This window comes from Antechinus flavipes, chromosome 1, assembly GCF_016432865.1.
Source record: "Antechinus flavipes isolate AdamAnt ecotype Samford, QLD, Australia chromosome 1, AdamAnt_v2, whole genome shotgun sequence".
In the NCBI taxonomy this organism is placed as follows: Eukaryota; Metazoa; Chordata; class Mammalia; order Dasyuromorphia; family Dasyuridae; genus Antechinus; species Antechinus flavipes.
This window is the reverse complement of record NC_067398.1, coordinates 246,323,952-246,350,383: the sequence shown is the minus strand read 5'-3', so window position 1 is coordinate 246,350,383 and position 26,432 is coordinate 246,323,952. Positions and strand designations below refer to the sequence as shown.

Here is a 26,432-nt window from a genome sequence, read left to right as displayed (position 1 = left end):
AATGAAGTGTTTTGTCCAGGATCACACAACCAATGGATGTCTAAGGCAGGACCCAAGTCATTGCAGCTTTGAGAGCAGCTCTCTGTCCATTATACCACACTGTTTCTTAATCAGATATAAAATGGTACATATAAAAATGATATGTAAAAATGTTCTTTATAAAAATCAAATTGGGTCTAATTACTCCCCAACTCTAAACTTCTTAATATCTGGCAAATGTTTTGTTTTCCCTTACAGTTTTCTGAAAAACTATTATCTCATTTTTATCCTCACCACATCTTTGTGATTTAGAAGTTGTATTATAACCCTCATTTTAGGATAGGGGAAATTGGGGGCTAGACACGATGGATGATATGGTCACTGAGTAGAGTAATCAGCGGTCTGCCTTTCTATTTTTTGCTTTTTATAGCACTTTCACATCTATTATCTTCATCTGACCCCTAAAGTAACTCTATGAAGTAGATATCCCCCTTTACTATTCTCATTTCATGGAGAAGGAAACTGAGGCACAAAGAATTGTGATCCAAGTTCCCATAGTTATTCAATATCAGGGCTATGACCAGAATCCAGAGCCTCTGATTTCCAGCACCTGCCATTAGGCCCTGCTTCCTCTCCCAAGCATTAGGGAACCAAAGACTTGAATGGCCTTTTCTTTCAATCCTCACTTATACAGAACCAGAATGACACAAATCTTTTGCCAATTCAGAAATCATTCCTGGGTCCTTTGTAGAAAGGGTGTGAAGAGATGAATCCCATCCCTTTCACCCAAATTCTTTCCTTTGCTTAGGAACAAGAGAACCTCTCGGATGCAGAGGAACGTCTCACTCAGATGATGAAAACCAAAATGGATCTGGAGAGCCAAATTTCAGACATGAGGGAGAGGCTGGAGGAGGAAGAGGGTACCGCGGCTTCCCTCAGTGCCACTAAGCGCAGGCTGGAAGGGGAAATGAGTGACTTGAAACGAGACCTCGAGGGCCTAGAAACTACATTGGCTAAGACAGAGAAGGAGAAACAGGTATTGTTGAAAGTCACCAGTGTTGTCAGCAATGCTGACTCTAACTTGGGAACCCAGGGACACCCCAGCCCCTACCATCATTTCCAACCAGCTGCCATTTCTAAAGCCTCCTTCATTAATTCTGAAGTGAAAACTGATAGTCAGAACCCCGAGAAAATACATGGAGAAGATATCTATTCCAAGCCTGGCTATTCATCTCCTTGCCTGTGATTGCTTCCTTTTCCTGCTACTGCCTTCTATGATGTCAAAAAAATGGGGCTTTCCTTTAGTTCCTTAACTCCCTCTTCTCAATATGGAGAGTTCTTCCCTCAGCAGAGTTCACTCCCTCCCAAGTCGTTGCTCATTCCCTCTCCCCTCACATAGCAGATTCCTCTTTTGGAACCTCCACTTCAGTTCTTGTTATAAAGCTGCTGATTCTGGGAATGAACCCACTTTCTTGGAGACCCCTTGATGCTTTTCTAAGACTCAAGAGATGAATTTGTTTTTTAGCTTACAAGTCTTAAAACTGCTTGGCCTTTGATATGCCTACCTTACCTCTCCACATGAGAAACTCTGAATGCCCAACTGGCTAATTTGTAATTGGACTGGGCTTAGGAATTATCTTGTAGTTATCTCTTCACATTCTTAGAAATGGGATGACTTCCCACTTAGAAATACCAATATCTTCTACTCCCCAAATCTGTAGGCTTTGGATCACAAAGTGCGAACCTTGAGTGGTGACCTCTCCCTCCGAGAAGATTCTATTGCCAAGCTCCAGAAGGAGAAGAGGGCTCTGGAGGAGCTTCACCAGGTAGAAATATGCATTTGGCTGGTTCTCATTCTTTATTGACTAAGAACTGAGTGGTGTGTGAAAACTGATGTTCCATATGGTAAAATTAGGCTGGGCTTCTTTCAAATTTCATTCCAAATATCCCATGCTTTTTAAGGGGGTTAGGGCACCACTTAGGTCCTGGGAGAGGCTATACAATGAACAGTGATGACTCTGACATTGCAGGATGATGTATCTCTTCTTGTAGAGTCACTAAATAAATGTCCAGCATATCAGACACTCAATACTAATAAAATTATTCTGTAATACCTGGGTTCAAATCTCACTACTGTTATTGCCTGTGAGATATTAGGTAAGTCCCTTAGCTTAGTCTCAATTTCCTTAACTGGAAAATAAGGAGATTGTACTGGATGGCCTTCATGTCTCATACAGCTTAAATTTATCAGTCAACTATTTGAATTTAGATTGGCTTTCAGTAGTAGTTGACGCTATTCTATATTGGACAAAATAACCCAAGATTAGCTACTAAGGATCAACATTGATTCAGTCAATGATGACCACTCTAATCCTTCTGGGATGAACTCCTTAGAAAAGATAGAGGCCCTTGTCTATCTACATACTCTTTCTATCATCAACTTCTTCTGGGGATTTCTTTCCTTCCAGAAAACTCTTGATGACCTACAAGCTGAGGAAGACAAGGTGAATCATCTAACGAAAAATAATAGCAAACTCGGCACCCAGATCCATGAGGTGAGACCCAGTTTGGGTGAGATTCTTTTTCTTGAACAATGAAATTCATCCCCATCTTGGAAATACTCTCTTCTACTTGGGTGGAAGTGATGTGGGAGGTGGGAAAGGCCTTTCTTGTTCTTCCAGAACTTATAGTAGCTCTGGTGGAGCTCCTATAGCTTCTTCCTGGTAGAAATCCTGCGTGCCTTTTGCCTGGATTTTTTTCTCATTCTTGTCTGTGATTTCCCTTCCTGACCTTCCTTATTTTCATAGCTGGAAGACAACTGGGAACAAGAAAAGAAGATACGAGCTGAAGTAGAGAAGGCCCGCCGGAAGGCTGAGAGTGACCTGAAGATGACCATTGATAACCTTAATGAGATGGAGAGAGCTAAGCTAGATCTGGAAGAGGTGGTTAAGAAGTACGTGCTTTTTATGTACAATTTAGTTATAAAGAGGCAGTATTGCATAGTGGAAAGGGAAGTTGATAGATTAGATAGATATACTGATAGGTAGGTAGGTAGGTAGGTAGAACATTTTTAAAGTGTTTAATGAATGCTAGGTTCTGTGACTTGGGCTATAAATATGAATAAGACAATCCCCACTCTCAAAGGAAGTGATTCTAATTCTAGATTTAGAATCCAATTCTAAAGTCTACATTCTAATGAGGGAAAACAAAATAAAAGGGGATCTAGAAATGGGGTTGGGAGAAGAGTGGAGTGGAGAGAATAGAATCAACCTTAAAGTCAAGAAGTTGGTGTTCTGTCATTTCAGTTATGTCCAACTTATGATGACCCCATTGAGGATTTTCTTAGTAAAGTTACTGGAATGGTTTACCATATCCTTCTCCAAATCATTTTACAGATGAGGAAACTGAGACAAAGAGAGTAAAGTGACTTGCTCGGGGTCTCACAATTAGTGAGTGAAGTTAAATTTGAATTCAGGTCTTCCTGATTCCAGACTTGGTGCTCTATCCATTGCACACCTAGCTATTCCAAATCAAGAAGGCCAAAATTCAAGTCAGACCTCTGCAATAATGTAGGTGCAACTTTAGCCAAGTCATTTAACTTCTGTGTTCCAAATAACTCTCTAAAACTCTTTATTGCAAAGATTCTATTAACCTCTAATGGTCAAGAGAGTTTCTTCATCTGGGATTTCCCTTTACCACTAAAATCATATGTCAGGTAAAAGACCAAAAAATGAAAAACTCAAGTCAATTTTAGAGCACTAAAATTGCTCAAAGAACACACTTACGTGGTACAGATTTGCCTCAGTTATAAAGACACACATTTCTTTGGAGGCACTATCTTTACAAATCCCTATGAAGTAGGTGGTACTAGTAGGTGTATTACTATCCCATTTGACAAATTATTTGACAAAATATTTGACAAATGAAAATGCAGATAAGGCAAAGAAGGATTATATAATAAAGGACGATGCTTGGATTCAAATCCACATTTTTTGACTCTTACATTAAATATTCCTTTCATCACATTACTGTCTTCCCAACTGACCTGATCTTATGGTCTAATTAAACACTTATCACCTGAATGCAGCACTCATTGACAAAGAGTCTATATTTTTTGCTGAAAAGCTGACAATCTTTTGGGGATATTAAAAAATGGTCCCTTTTGCTTTTGCATTGTCTTCATTTCTAAAAAGATCCTTTCAGCCTCTCCTTTTTAGAGAAATATCTCTTGTAACACAATACAAAAAGATTGGGAAGGAAATAGCTTAGCAAAACCAAGCAATACACAAAACCAAGCCTGACAATATATGTACCCATACTCTCCCACCTTTGCAAACATGGGGAGAGGAGGATTTCTTTTCTTATCTCTTCTTTGGAAATAATCTAGTCATAATTACAAAACATCAGTGGTTGTTCTTTTAATTTTCAATGTTGTAATCACTGTGTATATTGTTTTCCTGGTTTTACTTTCTTTACTTGGAATCAATTCATATAAATCTTTCTATATCTCTCTGTAGTAATCACATTGGTTTCTTCCAAAAAGAATAAAATTCTATTACATTCATATTCTAATACATTCACACATCACAATTTATTTAATCATCCCCCCAAAAAAAACACAGGCATTTACTTTGTTTCCAGTTCCTTACTACTACCTAAAAAGTGCTACTACAAATATTTCAGTATACATGGGACCTTTATTTCTATTTTTGACCTCTTTGAGGAATATGCCTAGTTGTAGAATTTCTGGGTCTAACAACATGAACCTTTTATTCACTATTTTAGCATAATTTCAAATTCCTTTTCAGAATAATCAGATCAATTCACAGGAAAAACATTTTATAATTTTTTTCTACAAACCTAGATTTTGCTAAAAGGTCTGACTGATCCACAGAACAAGAAAATACTTTCCTAGAGAGGTCCCCTAGAGGGGAAAAAAGAGGAAGAACATTTTTTCAGTGGCAGGAAAAGGAATCTTTCCAACTTGTTCCAAGACTTTTTCTTGAATTCTATTCTGGCTCTGGAAACCTTTCCTAAGAGTGAAATCTCACCTCTGACATATACTTTGTTTTATTTTCTCCTTAGAAGAGACATGGAAATCAATTCTGTCAATTCCAAATATGAGGATGAACAGTCTCTGAATTCCACGCTGCAAAGGAAACTGAAAGAACATCAGGTATAGAGAGAAAAGAGAAGCCCAGATCCTACCCCCAAACCTAAATCATTTTCTTCTTCCTTCTGTACATTACACCATCTGTTTTAATCCATGGAATTATCAATCTGTAAATCAAATGATCGTTTATTAAGCTCCTAATATTTGCCAAGTACTGTGCCAAGTGTTGAACATACCAAGAAAGACAAAACCATGGACCTTGCCCTCAAGAAGTTTACATTCTGATGGAAGACAATATGTAAATAACTAGATGCATACAAGACATACCCAGTGTAAATAGAATATTCTCAGAGAGAAAGTACCAGCAGTGGGAGGGGTTGACAAAGGTCTCTTGCAGAAAGTAAGATTTGAAGGAAACTAGGCAAACTAAGATCTAGATATAAGAGGTGATATCTAGGAGGCACGATTAATAGTCAAGGGTAGGACCCACTGCAACATTTTTTACCTTGAAATAAATTATAAATTGAAGAGACTGGATTAATTGGCCTCTGAAGTCCCTTCCAGTTCTTGTCCCTAAGCCTAGGAAAAGGTAAAACAGCTGTCAAGTATGTGTAGCTTTCAGCTTATCCAAAGAAATTTGGCTCATATTAGAGGCATCTGATGGCATTGTAAATAGAGGATTGAACTTCTACTCAGGAAGACCTGAGTTCAAATCCAACTTCAGAGACTTATTAGCTAGGTCATCTTCAACAAATAACTCTGTCTGCCTTAGTTTTCTCAATAGTAAAATGGGGATAATAAATGAACTACCTCCCAGGGTTGCTGAGAAGAACAAGTAAGTAGTTACTTCATAAATTCTTCCTCTCTCCCTCCCTTCCTCCCTCCCTTCCTTCCTTCCTTCCATCTTTCCTTCCTTCCTTCCTTCCTTCCTTCCTTCCTTCCTTCCTTCCTTCCTTCCTTTCTTCCTTCGTTCCTTCGTTCCTTCCTTCCTTTCTCCCTTTCTCCCTTTCTTCTTTCCTTCCATATTTATCTTCCAGTCTTGTAAGAATTCAATTTAACAAACATTAAGTGCCTATTCTGTCAGGGACTCTGCCAGTTACTAGGAATACAAAGAAAAAATTAAACACTACCTGCTAAATACTACCTCAAGTAGTATATAGATAATTCTCCCTTTACTTAAGTGGACCATTTGGCAGACCTCTACATAAAGCGATTTTTACCTTCAAATTTTCCAGAGGTTGTGGGGAAAAGAAAGGGAGGCAAGAAGGGGACCCTGCATATCTGTTGAGGGAGAGGGCACAGCTAGAGATAGAGATAGAGAATGGAGGAAGAAAGAGGAGAGGGCAGGAACTGAGAGGAAGTAGGATGGGGCAGACACTCTAGGACCAGATACATCTATAGACAGGAAATGATGGATGACATGGATACAAGAGATAGAAGACAATATGTGGGAAAGGATAGGAGGGCAGAGGGGAACAAAAATCTTTTCTCTCCTCATAGGAAGTCTGAAGCTAAGAATCTGATCTCTGACAGCAATCTCGCTGCAGTACTCACTTGGAGGGGGTTTTATGGATTTTTTTAGGAGGAATTAAGGAGAAGGGAGATCATGAAGAGTGAAACAGTAGTGAAGAGAAAATTATGCAAATATATAGAGAAAATTATATATGTGTACATACACACATACTTATACAATACTTACTATTCAATAAAATTGATAGGTGTTTTAGAAGGAAGATTTCTTTTATTATTTTTATGTAAAGTTGAATTTGTATAATGAGAATTTGTGTAAAATGAGAACTATATGTATATTGTATTGAGGGAAAACAGTATGTACAATTATGCAAAAATAACACAAATAGATAAATAGTAAATATATAATAAACATAAAGTGGGTCCAGAGGTAAGCAAGAAAAGTCTCTTGAAGGATGTAGTGCTCAAGCTAAATCTTAAAGGACAACATTTCAGGGTTGGGATACAGCTTATATAAAGGCACTGAGATGAAAGGGGGAATATTGTTATTGTTCAATCATTTTTCAGTCATGTCCAACTCTTCATGACCCCATTTGGGTTTTTTTTTAGCAAAGACATTGTGGTTTGGCATTTCCTTCTCCACAAATGAGAAAACTGAGGCAAACAAGGTGAAGATTCATATATCTAGTAAGTGTCTGAGGTTAGATTTGAACTCAGGAACATGAGCCATCTAGATGCCTAAAGCAGCGTTGTTGATCTCAAACAGAAGCACATCCCTCCAGGCTGCTTATGATGAATTTGAAACCTCTAATGTAAAGGAAAACATCTCGATTTTGAGCAGTTAACATTTTTCTTAATCCCTTCCCAATCCTCATTTTTTACTTTCTTGGTTAAGGTTAATGGTTTATGTACTGTGTGACTGTTTTGTGTTATCTTCTGGATAATGATTGGGGCTGATATACTTCAACTTTATGAGAGAAAGATTAATTTCTTGTTTGTGCACCTGCCAGGCCCGGATTGAAGAACTGGAAGAAGAATTAGAAGCAGAGAGGGCTATGAGAGCAAAGGTAAATAGCAAAAAGTACTCACTCTTTGACAGAGATGCTAAGAAAACCTAAAATCCAACTCTTGTAACTAGCTTAGATCCAGCCAAGCTATGGAGAAGAGCTTTACTAACATTGGCTAAGCAGCATCCAGTACAGTCAGACTTGCCAGGCGAGGAAGAAACAGAAAAGCAATTGGCAAAAAGCAAAAAACCCTAAATACTATTGGAGTTGGAACTGCTAGAAAGAGTACACTTATTCATTGAATTCCTAGATCCTAAGGACCTTGGGTATATATTTCTGAGTTAACTGCATCCCTGAATTTATTACAGAATTAAGATTTATTCATATAATCTAGTAGAAGGTTCTGATGAATTCTCATTTGTTGAATGACTCTAATAGCTATATTAGTATGTAGAACTGACCCAAGATACAAGACTAGCTCTCTAGGATCTGATGACTCAAACAGAAATCTTTTTTTTTAATCATAGCTTTTTATTTACAAGATATATGCATGGGTAATTTTTTAGCATTGACAATTGTAAAACCTTTTGTTCCAACTTTTCCCTTCCTTCTCCCCACCCTTTCCCCCAGATAGCAGGTTGACCAATACATGTTAAATATGTTAAAGTATAAGTTAAATACAATATATGTATACATATCTAAACTCAAACAGAAATATTGATTGGAGATCTTTACAAAGAGGCTGTATCACTAAGCTTCTTTCCCCAAATGCTTCCCCAGGTGGAGAAACAACGTAGTGACCTGTCCCGGGATCTTGAAGACCTCAGTGACAGACTAGAAGAAGCTGGAGGGGCCACCTCTGCTCAGGTAATCCATGTACAGAGAAAGATATAAGAGAAGGACATAAGGCTTCCCCTCTATCCATCCTGGAGTTTAGGATATAAAAACATTGATATGTTGAGGAGGTCAAGAACCAGTCTTAAAAATCTCTTTTTTGTCTTTCTGGGAAGATTCTTGGGGTGAAGCCAATTGATGAGCAAAGGATATGAAGCCATATCTACATTTATCTATAACTCATTTGCTTGGGACACAGTTCCAATGAGGTCAAGGTTATGGGTCTGATCTCTGTGTGAGCTAGTTTGCTCTTATATGTCTATACTCACCCAGTACATAAACCATTAACCTTGATCGGTTAATTCATAAAAATAAGGCCCCTAGGAAAGAGGAAATATATCAGTGTTTTCTCTTCTTATGGAAGACCTACTGACTTAATGAGTCAGGAGCATCATCTTTAGATTTAAAATGTAATTTTTTCATTAAAAAATACAACTAGTAGAGTCACCTTAGTACTTGGCATTTTAAGTGCACAGTATCTGAATGCTTCATCACATGTGCTATAAATGCTTTCCTAGAGCTGACTGCTAAGATCAGAAAGAAAAGAACATTGGCTGTACCAAGTTCAGCTCCTCAATGCTTATTAGTACTGAACATTCTCCCTTAACCTCTTGGATGAACCGATATTGTAGTTTACTTAAGCCCAACAGTGAAAGTCTTCAGCTCAACAGATATGGGTCCCAGATCCAACTCCAGTAGTGCATTTTCTTTACAGCTTTGTTCCTCAGTTTCTCCAACTATACAATGTCAATGAGATTATTTGCCTTTATCCCTTCAGATGGAGGGTAATGGGTGAATGAAGTGGATCAAGAACTCTAACTTCTTTATAGAGAAGCACTTTCCAAAGTCAAAATGTTATTGCATTCTATAGGTTAGCACACTTAGATGTATTGATATTTCCGGTAGTATGGTACCTTGCACATTGATGTTCAGTGAGCATTTGCTGAATGAATGAATGAATGTTGAATGGAGGTAAGTCACAATTGTTAGTACAATCAGCAAACAAATCATAAAACTTTTAGTTTCCATCTCATTCAACAAATACCTTCCAGTCCCTTGCACATTGTACATATGGGCACCCCATACACCTCCATTCTCCTCTACCTTACATTACAATGTCTCCAACAAGAGCTCAATAAGGGAAGTTTCTACCTATTGAGACAGCCCATTCTACTTATGGAGAATGTTAACTATGAAGGAATTTTTTTTTCACATCAAGCCTAAATTGGCTTCTTGACAACTTTCACCTATTACTTCTGTTTCTGCCCTGTGGCTTAAACAAAACATGTCTAGTCCCTCCTCCAGCTTGAAGGCGGCTGCCATGTTCCATCCCGTTACTCCAGGCTAAAGATGTCCATCTCATTGATATGATGCACCCTTCCCCATGCTGGTGGTACTCTTCTCTGGACCATCTCCAGCTAATGGCACCAGCGTGGGAACTGGGGTGGGGGATGAAGCTCCCAGGTTTCAGACACTTTTACTTTCCCCTCATTTCCAAATTTTCTGTTCTAACCCACTCCAGATTGAGCAGAACCGCAAGCGGGAGGCGGAGCTCCTGAAGCTCCGCAGGGAGCTGGAAGAGGCAGCCTTGCAGAGCGAAGCCACGGCCTCCACCCTGCGCAAGAAGCACACAGATTCCATGGCTGAACTTACAGAGCATGTGGAGAACCTCCAGAGAGTGAAGGCCAAGCTGGAGAAGGACAAGCAGGTGATGAAGGCGGAGATCGATGACCTCAGCGCCAGCATGGAGGCTGTCCAGAAGTCCAAGGTGAGGCAGCCCCGGGCATCCTCCTCACACCATGAGCTCGCACCAAAGCAGGGGCCACTCTGGAGGAGGCAGGCAAGGGTCCTTTCTCCTTGAGAGGAAATCTCCCCAGGCTTTAGAAGCCGTCCCTCAAACGGCACAGTGCCATAAGATTTCAAATAGAAGGCAGTCTACATAGACAGAGACAGCTACACATAAAAAAACCATCAGGTAGTTGAGGTTTCTTACAAACCAGCGGAAGGACTCTAGGAGGGAGGGATCTAAGCAAATAGATTCAGTTTGTGAGCCCTGCTTAGGACAGAACAGGAGAGAAAGGCGAATTTGCTGATGAGAGCGTTGGGAAGGTCAAGTAGACATTGGTCAAAGGGAGACTTTTCTGTTAGATACACTTCTGCCATAGATAGATAGATAGATAGATAGCATATATACTTGCTAATGCATACAATCATTTATAAACATATACATGAATACATATGTATATGTTCTGTAGAGCAAAGCTTCTTAAACTGTAGATTGCATTATGTGGGGGTCACAAAAAATCTAGCAGCAATAAAATATCAAATATTCTACCAAGATTTAATTCTTCAAGTAAAAATAAACAAGCACATCCATTTCATTAGTATGCAGATTTGACTTTATCTTTAATAAGTGATAAGAATTGTATGTATACCAAAGAATTGTTTTAAAATATATTTCTTTATGATTTATTATCAGTAAATCTTATGAGTTGTATACTTATTTTATATATATATATGCCTGGGATCAGATAAAAATTTCTTGAGCAAAAAGGGATGAGAGTTGAAGAAGTTTAAAAAGTCCTGATATAGAGAACACCAGAGGAATACCTTCCAGTTGAATAAATTATTTCTATATTATGTATAAATTAAGATGAAAGAAAATAAAAGTGTATATTGAGACATGGATTTATTGATTATAAAGGGGCTCTTTCTGGCTATATGTGAATGTGTGTATATGTATATGTATGAATGTATACATACATGTATATTTATGACTACATCCTTAATAGGAAAAACATTCAAATTAATAACTTTTGGCTCAACAAATAAGTTATTTATAATATATAAATGAATGAAAATAATATATATTAGGACTTGAATTTATTTTGGAAGGGACTCCTGTTGATAATATATATGTGTGTGTGTATGTATGTATATATATCCACATATATGTATATAAAGAAAAAAGTTTAGGCACAAATAAATAAGAATTTTAAAATGCATTCAAACTTGAAAATATATAAGTAGATTATAAATAAAAACGAAATATAAATATACATCCAAATAAATATTTAAGCTTGATTATACATGCAGATTCATGTTTATTCTTATTTTATTTATATTCTCTACATATTCAAATCAAATCTAAATCTAAATTCAAATATATATATATATATATAATATATATAATTTTTCATCTATTTAACATAAACCATCCTCTTCTCTATCTTTAATTTTCCCCCACATGGCTCCAGAAAGACATAATCTGAGAGAAAAGATACCAAATCTCTGTTGTTTCATTTATCACAAAAGGTCAAAAGAACTCACCTTTTGATTGGGGCTCCTTGTCTAATCCATGAGTGCCATCTTTGTCTTTAGGTGAATGCCGAGGCTCATGTCCGAAAGTTGGAAGACAATTTAGCTGAAGCCAATGCTAAAGTGGCTGAACTGGAGAGAAACCAAGCAGAGCTTAATGCTATCAGGACCAGGCTCCAAGGTAAAGTCATTTTCCTAGAAACAGAATCCATATGAGGAATGATCAAAACAGAAATGACTGCTATTTACAGTTAATCTGATTCAGTTAGGACCCAAACAATGACCAAACAGGGCTTGGTTTAGGACCTATTAGTGACCAATGAGAGTCAGGTTGGTTTTGGTTTAAGGCATGGTCTTTATTATTATTATTATTATTATTATAGAGTTTTATTTACAAGATATATGCATGGATAATTTTTCAGCATTGACGATTACCAAACCTTTTGTTCCAACTTTTCCCCTCCTTCCCCCCAACCCCTTCCCCAGATGGCAGGTTGACCAATACATGTTAAATATGTTGACGCATAAGTTAAATACAATATATGTATACATGTCCAAACAGTTATTTTGCTGCACAAGAAAAATCAGACTCTGAAATAGTGTACAATTAGCTTGTGAAGGAAATCAAAAATGCAGGTGGACAAAAATAGAGGGATTGGGAATTCTATGTAGTGGTTCATAGTCATCTCCCAGAGCTCTTTCCCTGGGTGTAGCTGCTTCAGTTCATTACTGCTCTATTGGAACTGATTTGGTTCATTTCATTGTTGAAGAAGGCCCGGTCCATCAGAATTGATCATCATATAGTATTGTTGTTAAAGTAAATAATGATCTCCTGGCCCTGCTCATTTCAATCAATATCAGTTCATGTCAGTCTCTCCAGGCTTTTCTGAAATAATCCTTCTGATCATTTCTTACAGAACAATAATATTCCATAACATTCATATACCACAATTTATTCAGCCATTCTCCAATTGAGGGGCATCCACTCAGTTTCCAGTTTCTGGCCACTACAAAGAGGGCTAAGTCATGGTCTTTAAGAAAGAAGAGTCTTCCTCTCCCATTAATTAATTAACTAATTAATTAATTTAGGTTTTTGTTTGTTGTTTTTTTTTGGGGGGGGGGGACACTAGGTAAAAGAGGAGATTTTTTGTTCCAATAGTTATAGCCTCAGTGAAACTGAGACCTGTTGAATACCTTAGACCCATTTGCCTCTGAATGGAAAAGTGAGGCAAGTGACCTTGCATAGCCCTCTCTCACTGGGCTATGGCATTCCCTCCCTATTATACAAAGGACCAACAACAACATTTGAGGAAAAATGCTGTCCTACATGCCGGATGGGATAAAATTTTCCCTGGAATTGGGGGAAAAAAATCACATCCAATTCTCATCTGTGATCAGACAGGGTTTAGCATAGAACTGAAAAATGAGACCGTAAATATGAAAAAAATAATATCTAATATGTTTATAAAACTATACCATCTTTCACATGTGTTATTTCTCAGGCTGTCATTATCTTCCAAGACATCTGTTATGCTTTCTTTCATCTGTGTTATCAATTCAAGAGGCATTTGTTAAACACTTGGTATATGTCAGACACTGATAAGCATTGGGGAATTTAAAACAAAAGATAGGAGGGAAAAGCTAAGCAATCCCTGTCCTTGAAGAGCTTACATTTCTATGTTGGAGAACAACGTATATGCAGATAAACAAATATTAAAATAAAGGCAAAATGATTTCTAGGGAGAATCAGGAAAGGTTTCTGGCAAGAGGTTTTCCCGAAGCTGAGTCTTAAAGGGAAAAAAAGTTTTAAGAGAAGGTAAGGAAGGAGACGAGGGGTTAAATCTTCTAAGATGAAGTGGTCAGCGCACTGGATCTACAGTCAGGAGATTTGAGTTTAAATCTAGCCTCAAATACTTACTAATTGTGTGACTCTGAGCAAATCATCCAACCTCTGTTTACCTCAGTTTCCTCAACTATGAAATTGGAGATATTAACAGCCAAAGTTATTGTGAGGATCAAATGAGACAATATTTATAGTGTTTAGCACAATGCTGGGCACATAGTTGGCATTCTATATAAATGCTTATTCCCTTGTCCCATCCTCTTCTTCCTAGGATCACTAGAGCCTTAAAACATCTCTGTGAAATAAGTAGCATGATGCAGTGGAGGGAGGGGAAAAAACACAATTGGACTTGAAGATAAATAATAAAATTTAAAAATAAAAAAGACTTAGGTTCTAGTGCTAGGTCTGGCACTAACTAATTATGTGACCTTGGATAAGTTGGAATCTCTCTGAAACAAGATGGTGGCATTGGAGCAGAAAGCTATAAAGGTCTTTTCCACCTCTGAGATTCTAGGATTCTAAGATGCCCATTTAACAGATGAGAATACTGAGGTTCAGAGAAGTTAAAGGATGTGTTAGAGGTCATATTTTTTTTTAAAGAGCCTGAACTGGAACCCAAGTCTTCTTGTTATTTATCATCTCTGGTTTATACCATTCCATTCTCTGGCCCCTTAAAACTCTTGCTGTCACCTCCCCAATAAACAAGCTTGAATTCTTGGACTGCAAGAACAATTTGTAGAATGGCCCTCCTCCATCTCATCATTCCCCTCAGTATGCTCTCACTATGTACTCCCAGAACAGGATGGATTGCCTACGTGGTAATTATACCCATGCTTTCTTCCTACGAAATTTTTTTTGGCACAGAATCATCTTCCAGCTTGAGTTTAATTTTAGTTGTTTGTTGCTCAATTTTTTCCATATTTCAATTCAATTAGAGAAGTCTTTAGTGATTTATTAATAAATATTTACAAAATTATGTTGTCTTGTGTATAGCAAGTATTTTAATAAGTACTTTTTCACATATTCATTCACTCCAGTATTTTTTACTAGACAGAAGATCAGCCTTGGAATCAGAATGACATGAGTTTAAATCCTCTCTCTCACTACATACTGACCATGATATCCTAGGAAAGTCATATAACTTCTTAGTGCCTTTTTACCATTATGATGGGTAACTAGTTCAGGTTGGCAGAGAAAGCCTGGAGTACTGATAAGATTACTCTCTGAGGCAAGCAGGGAAGGACACTGATGAGGATCAGCTCGACCTTACAATCCCACCCCTTGTTTCTACACTTTACTGTATCCAGTCAGAAATCTAAGTTTGATGTCAACCCTACAAGGTAAAATTTTCCCTATAAATTTGTCCATGGTTCGTGACATCTTTGTTAACTCCTTTTGGGTTAGCCCACCATAACATTGTGTCTCATGGTGTCTTTCTCCTGTTTTAGCTCAATAACTCTTTTAGGATGCTAATGTCCTCTATAGATTTAGCCTGCTAGTCAATACTCCCACTTCATGGTTTCTTTCTTCTTATCCCTTCCCTTCCCCATGCCTCATGGCATTTTTCTCCTGGTTTTAGTTAACTAATTCTTTTAGTCAACTAATTCTTTCTCCTGGTTTTAGTTAACTAATTCTTTAGTTAACTAAATTCTTTTAATTTAGTTAACTAATAATTTTAGAATGCCAAACTCTTCTATGAATTTAGCCTGCCAGCTAATGGAATACTCCCTTTCTCCTGGTTAATTGTGAGTTTCACTTGAGAACTTGTCTTTTCCATTGTTAATTGATAAAACCCCTAAATTTATGCCTTCTCAATCATATTTCATACTTACCATTTCTGGTACCTATTTCACCTATTTTCATTTTGTCTGTAAACCCTTCTCATAAATAAACCTACCTTTTAGCAAAAGGAGAAAGACATTGTGAATGTCACATGCCTGAACCCCAACATTTTGTGTCAATTGCTCTCTTAAAACTCATCAGTTATAATTATAGATGAGTATATTTTGAAGTCTACTACTATGCATTAGTAAAGGAGGCTTCCATGCCTAAATTCCCCCCACACTAATGAAATTACTAGGCCAGGCCAAAAAAAGAAACAGAACAAATTCCCCTTCTATTCTATTACTGTTCCTTTAAGTCAGTTCAGGGGACTTAGAAATTATTTTCATCTTCTCTCCTTACTTAGCTGAAAACAGTGAGCTAAGCCGGGAACATGAGGAATCCCAGAGCCGGCTAAATCAAATCTTTAGAATGAAGACTTCACTGGTCTCTCAAGTGGAAGACTACAAGAGGCAGATGGAAGAAGAATCAAAGGTTTGCAAAACAGAATCCTAGAATCACAATATTTGAGAATCAGAAGGCCTTCTGCAGCCATCTGGTCCAATGCATAGCAAATCTTCCCTAGTGCACATCCAACAAAAAGTGGTTGTCCAGCTTCTCCTTGAAGACCTTCAAGAAGCGGAATCCATAACCTCGAGCCAGCTCCTTCCACTTTGGGACAACCCTAATTTTTAGGAGGTTTTTTTCCTCTTGATCCACCCTTGATCCTAGTTCTGGCCCCTTGGCCAGAAAGAACAAGTTTCCCTTCCCCACAGGATATCCTTTCAAATACTTAAAGAGAGGCTGGGTTTATCTTGGGAGCGGGGAGGGAGATGGGAAGGTAGCTGAGCTGTCCACAACAGTCATGCTGAAGTACTTATAGTTTAAAAAAAAAAAAGCTAAGGGTTCTGATAGGGCCCAGGAAGAGATTAACACCAGTTGGCAAGTATGTTTCCTAATACATCTGATATCCACAGTCACGAAGTGCTGCTGTCGTCAGTCTGGCCAATACCAAGCATGACTTGGATTTGATAAAAGAGCAGCTGGAGGAAGAGCAAGGGGGCAAATCTGAGCTGCAGCGCCTGGTGTCCAAACTTAACACAGAGGTGACCACGTGGAGAACCAAGTATGAAACCGATGCCATTCAGAAAACAGAGGAGCTGGAGGAGACCAAGTGAGTCTTGGGTAGAGTAGGGTGGACAAGAGCCCTGATTGATGATAGCATTATTTTAGCTGTTCAGGTCAGAGGCAAAGTCACTACTCTAAAGCTAAGGAAAGTATGAAATTCAGTAACTATCCAGCAGACATCATTCCATGGCCTAAGTTCTCCAGAAGGTACAGCCAGTAGAGACTGTACTTCTGAAGATCTCTTTCTTCCCCTCTACTAGGAAGAATGGGGCAAAATGGGTAGAGAGTTGGATCTCAAGGCCTGAAAGACCCAGTTTCAAGTCCTACCCTGACTCAGACCAGCTGTGCAGTCACTTAATGCCTCAGTGCTGGCCACTCATGACTCCCTTTCACCTGAGAAGTTTTTATAGGACCCCAATTAGAATCTGAGCCAAGGTGTCTCTGGCAACATCCGTGCATATACAGTGCAAAGTGTGCATGTTGTATGTTCAGAACCAAGGCGGTACTGGAGTCTCACAATGCAGCACAGGCGGGGGCTGCCAGAAATACGTTGGATTCATTGTTTTATGTTGAGTTAATTTTTGGTCATTGTGTTCAGAAACCTTTTTACTATTGCCAAATTTTTCACAGCCCCCACATTCAGTTACATCCACAGTTTAAGGAGCTTTGCTCTAGGCCAACGCCTAAGACCACAGGTTACTGAGAAGGTGCCTCCTGCATTTCCTCTCTCAGTGGAATTGCAGGCCCAGTACTTATCCCATCCCCTTCCTTCCATGTAAATATCACATGCCATCCACACTGTTCTATTCCCTATTTAGACATGGGTTCTTTATCTATTTTGTTTGTGTCACAGACTCCTGATAAAGCCCATGAACCTCTTCCTGGAATGTTTTAAAAGGAGTAAAATAAAATACATAGACTTGCATAGGGAACCAATTAAAATTAAAATTAAATTAAAATATTTATCCTTTTACATCTATCTATGTATATATATGTATCTATATCTATCTATCCAGTTTTATCTTCTTCAGTAGCAGGGAGGTTTCACTCCAGAGCAAGAATTCTTAAACTGTGCGTTTGTGTGTATGTGTGTTTGCACGTGGTATGCATGCATATATGATAGATCCCTTGTCACTTTGATGAAGTCTCTAGACCTCTTTAAAAATAAGTCCATGGATTCTATGGAAAAAAATCCTGATTTAGAGGAATTTCCCCTCGTAATCAAGCTACATGTTTCTGCCTTTTTCAACATTTTGATCTGCAGGGAGCAAACATGACTAGGTGGTGGATGGAGTAGATAACAGAGAAATAAAGGGATCTAAGTAGTGCTGGAAATTATCCTTGGTACTCAATAACATCTGAACAATGTCAAGGCTGTTCTGAAATGCAAAAAAACAACAGCAAATAAACTATATTAAAATATATTTTTCAAAATAAACCAAACTCTCAAACTCCAGGGTTAAGATGTCTTGTATGTTAGCTCCCTGAAGACAAATTATGGCTTAATTAAACTATACTTTGCTCAGTGCTGAGCACAGTGATCTGCATACACTAGATACTTACTAAATATTGGCAAAATAAAACTGAATTGGTTCTGAACTTCTGCACAGAAAGAAAGGCTGGGTTGATCCAGAAGTTTGAAACTGTGGCATTCTATGACTGCAAATGGGCTGCTTAGAATGCAAGGCACTTCTTTCCATTATAAGAATCCTGAAAATGATGGCATAGTATCTTGGAGAGGCCATACTAATACAAAAATCAGTGGGATCCTTTTTGTTCACAGGAAGAAGCAGAAACTAAGCCTTAATCTAAACACCCATTCCTTCCCTTCTGCTCTATATGGAAATATCTAGGTAGGTACTATAGTGCATAGAGTACTGGACTTGGAGTTGGAAGATGTGAGTTCAAATTTTGCCTCAAACATTTTGTTAGGTGGCTGTCAACAAATCATACAACCTCTGTCTGCTTCAGTTTCCAAAACTGTAAAATGGAGATAATAAAAGCACTTACCTCACAAGGTCGTTTTGAAGAGTAAATCTAATAATTTATAAATTTACTTTGCAAACCTTAAAATGCTATCTACATGCTAGTAATTCCTTCTCCTCTTCTTCTCTCTTCTCCCTCCTCCCAACTTCTTCCTTTTCCTCTCCCTCCTCTTTCTTTCTCCTTCCTCCTTTTCTTTTCTCCTCCTCCTCCTCCTATTCTTCCGCCTCTTTCTTCTCCTCCTTTTTTCCCCTTCTCCTTCCTCCTCCTCCTCTTCTTTCTTCTCTTGGAACAATTTATTTTACTAAATACAAAATATTTACTTATTATACCCATTACTGTCTCATACTGAACTAGGCATTACAGGGAAAAACAAAAGGACAATATAAGATCCCTGCCCTCGCTAATAGTTTAGCTGGAGACACAGATATATAGATGACAAACAAAATAAGGCAGTGCTTCTCTGTGGTTCTATAATTAAAACACCATGAAATACCATTAAATGGTAAAGACAGGCAAGCCTACATTATTTCAAAGGAGAAAAAAAATAGGAGGAACAGGGCAAAGAGTGGTCCAATAAGACTTCAGAGAGAAGTGGACCTTGAGTTGTTCCTTGAAGGGTGGGTTGGATCATTATTTTCTAACTGGAAGCAACCTTAAAGGTCATCTAGTCTAACATTCTCAACTTACAGATATGTGATTTGCTGGGGTCACACCAGCTAGTTAGTGTTTGAGGCAGGATTTGAATTAAGTGCTTCCTGACTCCAAGTCCAACACTCTATCCACTTTGAGATGGGGCAGAAGGAAAGAAAAAAGGTATAAAACAAATTTAAGATTGTTAGATTATGTAGTCAATCTCTTTGGTTAATGATTTCTTTCCAAATGAAGGCCAAGATGATGTACAAGAATAGAGCCCATTGTGCTGTAAGGGTTCCTTTTATATTCCTAACCACCTCTCTTGGACCTTGTCCCCATAGGAGGAAACTGGCAGCCAGGCTGCAGGAAGCAGAGGAGGTAGCAGAAGCTGCCCAAGCTCGGGCTGCCTCCCTAGAGAAAAACAAACAGAGGCTCCAAGCAGAAATAGAAGATCTCACTATTGACTTGGAGAAGGTAAGAGGCTCAATGGAGCTTCTGACTAGGGGAAAAATATCACATGGTATCATTCTAGGGGATTCCAGGAAGAATTAGGTTACTGGGAAGAAGCGGAGTCCAACTGAGTTGAATAAAGGCTTTGTATTCCAATTCCCCCAATGGTCTCTTCAGGAAATTCCTTGGGCTTTTTCATTTGTTGTGTTCTCAAAATTGGATGAAACATTTTTTCATCTGTTTTATATACTTCATTGTAAAGAAGTATTAATTAATTTACTGGATCTGTGATCTCATCAATGTAGGCATTCCTTCCTTTGGTATACACTGCAACTTATCCATACTTTTTCATCCAGTACAATCCTTATCCATGAAATATTAAAACAATGTTTACAATAAAGGCAATATTTCATAGTATCAAGTTGAGGGAAATGTTAGGGTCCCCATTATTCCTATCCTCTGATATCAAAGCCATCTCCACATTTCAATAGATCATCCATGCACCCCTTGACATAGAAAACCATCTTTATAATAAAAGCAAAATGTAGTATTGGGAGGGAATGTTAGGGATCCTCCATTAATTCCCAATTTCTATTACCAAGGCCATCCCATGCTCAGATATTCATACTGTTGCAAGTCTATGCTTCTCTATTTTAGAACTATCTGCCAGCTTTCCATAGTATGTAATTCAATATTTAAACAGGGCCCACAGATCTTATTTAGGTTAATGTAAAGCTATTGCCTCATCTATCTGTAAAGACAGACCAGTTTCCAGCCAGCACCTATCCAATGAGGAAAGAATTTCGTAATGATAGCCATGTAGGTGGCTAGTGAAAAACAAGTGAGACACTTGAGATTAAATGTTCCAAAATCCACAAGCAAAGGTGACTTCATCTTTGTGGGAGAGCAGTTCAACAGAATTTAGCTAAAATTAATCCATCAAGGATAAACCAGAAATTAACATCCTTAATCTTAGGGATTATGTGAAGAATTTAAAAGGAAATGAAAAAAAATAAATTCTAGGAATGACTAGCTTGTTTAATAGCAAAGAATTACCCGGCTCTTATGTGTATTACATAATCATGCATACTGATGGAGAGATCAATGAACAAGCACTTATTAAGTGCCTACTATGTGTCCTGCATGCACTGTGCTAGATACTAGGGATAAAAAAATAAAGAATGAAATCATACTTATTCTCAAGGAATTTATTAATAATACATTTTATCACACTATGGGAAAGTGAGAGTTGAGAAATTGGGTTGTTTGTCTTAGGGGAAAATATATTGCATTCTCATTCTAAAAATTACCATTGTCATAAGAGATATGGTGGTTTCTTATGCTATAGGTAGTGATGTGCTGGTAAACATTTAATAACCAGCTTTGTGAAAATGCATGACACACTTTAATTTGCATTATTAACATTTTCACTGTTACTTTCTTTAGTGTTTAAATCAGTTAAATCAAGTTCTGATTTATAGGATTTGGTGATTTCTAGGATGTAAATGCTAACAAAGAAAATTTAGTAATTGGCTGTCACTACCAGTATAATGTGACTCCAGCACATCCTCTCCCTGGCTATAGATCCTCATGTAGTTGTCATATAAGCAAAACCTAACAGTACAATACAACCTTCATTTCTCTAGGCCAATGCTGCTGCTGCTGCCCTGGACAAGAAGCAAAGGGTCTTTGATAAAATGCTGGCTGAATGGCAGCAGAAATGTGAAGAGCTGCAGGTTGAGGTAGACAGCTCCCAGAAGGAGTGTCGCATGTACATGACAGAGAGCTTCAAGATAAAAACTGCCTATGAAGAATCCATAGAGCACCTGGAATCTGTGAAGAAAGAGAACAAAACTCTTCAAGGCAAGGCCCAATGCACCCTAGGAGGGACTTATAGAAAGGAGCATGGGCAGGGGAGAGGAGTGGGGAAAAGGGAGAGGATGCATCAGGGACCATGAGTGGGCAGAATGCTGAATGCTCTGGGTTAAATCCTGTCCTCCAGAGAGCCTCAGTTTTTTCAGGCTTAATGATATCAGCTTGCTTTACATTCTATAACTAGGATTTAGTACCTTCTAATGGGTCTCTATTTGAAGGAGGAAAAGGGACTTTAAAGTATAACAATAACATAATACCTTTTTAAGCAAGGTAATGGGAATTAAATGACTTGTCTAGGGTCACACAGGTAGTATGTCTGAGGTCATATTTGAATTCAGATTCTCCTGACTTTAGAGCTAGTATCATCTAGCTGACCCCAGAGAGATTCTTACTTTACCACGGTGACATAGTAAGTTACCAGAGTAGTAGCTGAACTCAGGTCTTCGAGTCTCCATTATACCAAAACTCTTTCCATGATTCTATCCTATTTAACATAATGAGGTAGCTGGATTTCTCAATGGGCTTAGAGTCAGGAAGACTCATTTTCCCCAGTTCAAATTCTACTTTGGATATCTGTGTTTCCCTGGGCAAGACACTGAATCCTTTTTGCCTCATTTTCTTCATCTATAAAATGAGTTGGACAAAGAAATGGCAAACCATTTCAGTATGTTTGTCAAGAAAATCCCAAATGGGGTTACAAAGAGTTACATTTGACTGAATAACAATTTTAACATAATGCATCAAATGCTATTTCAACAAGCTTTAAATAATACTTAAGTTTTTCCATTCCATTGGAATTTTGCTTTGGTGAATATTGTTTAAGAGAGGGCTCCCATAAAGTATCAGAAACAGCGAATTCAAATCTTCTATTCCAAGACCAATGACAAATGCTCCTTTCATTTTATCATTGTACCTGTAAAACAACACATGATATAGATCAACAACATATGCATGAAGATCTACAGAGATCCTGGAATAATATGGATAAACATCAAAAGTTTATTGGTTTTGCCCCCTTTTTCTTATGTTCACACTTAAATAAATGAATACATTGTTTTAAAAGGAAATTATTAGGCTATAACAAAATCCAACATGACCTAAGAATTAAGATATTTTCTTAAAGTATACTAAAATGACATTTGATCTATTGTGTTAAATACAGCAATATAGAGGAAGTCTTCTGAAGTTAGCTTCAAAGTTATCAATTTCTATTGATTCTCACAGACTCACATATAACAAGGTTTTCCAGCAAAGGAAGATCAGAGTAGCATCCTTATTATCTCTGTTTGATGATGAACTTCAACACAGTTATCCTTTCTAATAATAATGACAATAGGCAACCCACTTTGATACCTTAAGAATCCATGATTGCACCATTATGAGTGTTCTTCTCTAATAGAAGGTCTCTGTGAGTTGCCAGCTCTCCAAGGAAATTATCATCTGGCTAATGTTCTGACCATAGGATTCTCTGATCTGGATTAATCTGCTCATTGGTAAAATGATGGGGTTTGACTAGATGATAGTCAAATCCCTCTCTGTCTCTGGATCAATAAGCCTATGACAATCTGTAGCTCATGCCCACTAGGAAGCTTTCCCATCTTTGGAGTCACCATGATATACTGGAAGAATCAAAAGACCTTGGGTTTAATTCCTGATTCTGCTACTTATTGCTGTCTGCGACAATGAACAAGCAACTGTATGATGTATGATCCTTCAACAATCTATTGCCCCCATAGGAAGCCTTTTGATCTTGGAAGTCAAACTTTGAGGTCAGAGGGAAAGAGGTCAAAACCCATTTCTGCTACTTACTGCCGGAATGACTACAGACAAGTCAGTTAACATCCCTGAATCTCAGGTTGGACCAGATGGTCTCTGAAGTCCCTTCCAGTTGTGGATCTCTAATCTTATGATGGGATCTGCTAAGAGCTTGTCCTTCCAACAGGAACAGAGATCCATAGAAAGGATATTATCATGCATGTTGAGCAAAATGAATTCTTTGAAGGTCAAGGCTATACCAACCATTGATAGTCTTAATGATGATAATATTTTTTGCAGAGGAGATCAAAGACTTAATTGACCAGCTGGGTGAGGGAGGACGGAGTGTACATGAGCTTCAGAAGTTGAAGAAGAAGTTAGAGATTGAGAAGGAAGAGTTACAGGTGGCCCTAGAAGAAGCTGAATCTTCTCTGGAGGTAATCATTCAGGCAGTTTTTCTTCATACTGAGTCTCAGGAACTGGCGGCCAGAGACTAATTCCCTGCTCCAAAATGATTGATAATGTATATTTTCTGATAGGTGGAAGAAAGTAAAGTTATCCGTATTCAGTTGGAATTGGCTCAAGTCAAAGCTGACATTGATAGGAGAATTCATGAGAAGGAAGAAGAATTTGAAGCTACAAGGTAAGGGGGATGCATAGGATGTAAGATAGATTCTTTAAAGCAATTCCACTGAGGGAAAATTTGTCTTTTCCTTTCCTCATGGGAAAGGACTAACTTTGGCTAAAATTAAATATTGCTTTTGATTTGGGAATAGTTCGCTTTAATTCAGTGACCCAAGAATGTGGTTTTCCTGTTTTAAGAAATTTCTGGATGTGTTCCTAGTACTTTTTTTTTAGTTTACAGAAAATAGATGTTGTGATTTGGAGAAGAAGACTGCTTTCCAAGTTGTCCACATTGGAATGCTATCTTACATGCTTGACTAGCAGCCAGAGGAACAGTTCGGCCAGGGATTTCTGCTTTTCTGAAGTTGCAACATGCTATTTGTTATATTTTATAACCCTACCCTATCCCATCACTTACAAACAAAAGTCACCCCTTATCTCTTCTCAAAGTGCTATCTTTATAGCCATTGTGAGAGATGGCTTTGGGGCCATGGGGTATACCTTAGACATCCACTCAGGTCCATGGCAGGGTACATTAGGTTTTTTTTTCTTTTCCTTTTTCCCTAAGTATTCAAAATATATAACAAGTGATCAGTTCAAGAATATATATATATATATTAGAAAAAGAAATAATATTCACAAGTATCTATCTTTATATTGCCTTATAAATTAATTTTTTTTGTTCTCTGCTGAACACATTTTTTTAACTTTATTTTTTTCTACCTTTTACCCCCCCTAAAACCCCCAAGCAGGCTATAGTTAAGAAATGATATATTTATGTATATATATGATACATACATACATCACCACACCACCTACACACACGTCTTTCTTATCCCTGCTAACTCTTTGCTTTAACTCTGCTCCTTAACATGCCTTGATATTACTTAACCTCCCCCCACTCATGGATCCCTTCCTTGTCTTTTTCCCTCATTCCTTACTTCCCTGTCTGCCCATCCCTCCTCCCCTTATTTCCTTCTAGGTTTTGGAGAGTGCTATACCCTTCATAGTATGTTATGTTATAGACCTGAACAGTTTGAAGCTGGGTATTCTTTCATTCTTTTCTTCCCCAATTAATCATCAAGACATATGAGAAGTGGGAGCAGCTAGTATAGAGTACCAGCCCTGAGCTCAGGAAGACCTGAGTTCAAATCTTGTCTCAGACACTTAACAGTTCTTAGCTGTGTGACCCTTGGCAAGTCACTTAACCCCAATTGCCTTGCAAAAAAAAAAAAGTATATGGGAGGTCTGTTCTTCTAGAGGGATCTAGTTTACAGAGACTTGCAGCCTAGAACTGGACTAGCTGTTCTTATTTAATTGGGCAGGAAGAATCACCAACGTGCCATTGAGTCCCTGCAAGCCAGTCTGGAGGCTGAGGCGAAGGGACGGGCTGAGGCTCTCCGACTCAAAAAGAAGATGGAGACGGATCTGAATGAAATGGAAATCCAACTGGATCATGCTAACAAAAACAATAGCGAGCTTGTCAAGACATTGAAAAGGCTACAGCAACAAATCAAGGTACTTGTGGAGAGGAGGAAGAGCTGGAGGGCAAGGAGGACCAAGGGCTATCTAGAACTGAGGGATCCTTCAGTCTTCAGGTAGATTGTCTCAGCATGGATTAGAAATCTAAGGAATGTTGACTCAACCAGATCAAAGTAGTAGGGCCTGGGCCTTCCTGATTCCATCTGTCCATCTACAATCCAACTATTATTTCCTCCTGACCTCTTCATTCATTCATCCCTCCCAAAAGTTTACAAAGCATGAGCCTGTGCATGAGGTTTTTGTTAGGAGAAAAGATAACTCTAATAAATAATTTTCTATAGTTAGGGAGATTTGAACACAAAGACTTGTGTAAGGCACATGGGGAATGATTGTAGCCATCCTGAGAAATCAAGGAAGACCTCTTGGAGGAAATAGCATTTGTGTTGGTCTTTAAAGAATGGAGAATAACAAAGAGAGTCAAGAAAGGGATCTCAAAGGTCATCTATTCCAACCTCATTTATTTTACTGTGAAGATAGAATGACAAGATATGAACTCAAGTCCTTTAATTCCAAACTGTCTCCCAGTCCCTATTGTTGTGGTTAATAATTGAGGAAACAATCTGAGCTATACAATTAGCAAAAAGCCATAAAAAAGAGGTCAATGGATTCCACAGTCAGTCCAAAGACTCTGAATACGGAGTGAAATAGAGTTTTATGTATTAAAAACAATCAATTAATTATAATTGATTATACCAATTAATTATAAGAAAACAATCAAGATATAAGCCAAGATACAAAATTAGGTTATCTAATTTCTAACTGGAGGAAAAATTAGGAGCTTCCCAAATTTGGGGTGGGTTGGAAGCATGGTTTTCAGTCGAGTTGGGAAGGGCACAAATGGGTTTTAGAATTTTTCACTTACCAGAATTGAGAGATGCTGATTAATTGCATCCACCTGTATTTATAAAATAATAGATGGCATATATCACATACTTTCCTATAGATGATTTGCAGAAAAATAATAAGATGGAAAAGAATACATGTGGTAACACAA

General features: G+C 38.0%; 1 protein-coding gene across 1 annotated transcript in view; it reads left to right on the top strand.

Moving 5' to 3' along the window:
- Positions 1-26,432, top strand: part of LOC127545133 (myosin-16) — a 97,835-nt gene that overhangs the window by 61,871 nt on the left and 9,532 nt on the right. Inside the window, exons 23-38 of the mRNA XM_051972224.1 lie at positions 788-1,015; positions 1,701-1,805; positions 2,448-2,534; positions 2,787-2,932; positions 5,065-5,155; positions 7,573-7,629; positions 8,350-8,436; positions 9,986-10,231; positions 11,845-11,962; positions 15,813-15,940; positions 16,423-16,619; positions 19,534-19,666; positions 21,289-21,505; positions 23,573-23,709; positions 23,812-23,915; positions 25,222-25,414. Of these exons, the coding sequence (XP_051828184.1) occupies positions 788-1,015; positions 1,701-1,805; positions 2,448-2,534; positions 2,787-2,932; positions 5,065-5,155; positions 7,573-7,629; positions 8,350-8,436; positions 9,986-10,231; positions 11,845-11,962; positions 15,813-15,940; positions 16,423-16,619; positions 19,534-19,666; positions 21,289-21,505; positions 23,573-23,709; positions 23,812-23,915; positions 25,222-25,414 (2,274 nt within the window). The remainder of the gene's footprint in view (positions 1-787; positions 1,016-1,700; positions 1,806-2,447; positions 2,535-2,786; positions 2,933-5,064; positions 5,156-7,572; positions 7,630-8,349; positions 8,437-9,985; positions 10,232-11,844; positions 11,963-15,812; positions 15,941-16,422; positions 16,620-19,533; positions 19,667-21,288; positions 21,506-23,572; positions 23,710-23,811; positions 23,916-25,221; positions 25,415-26,432) is intronic.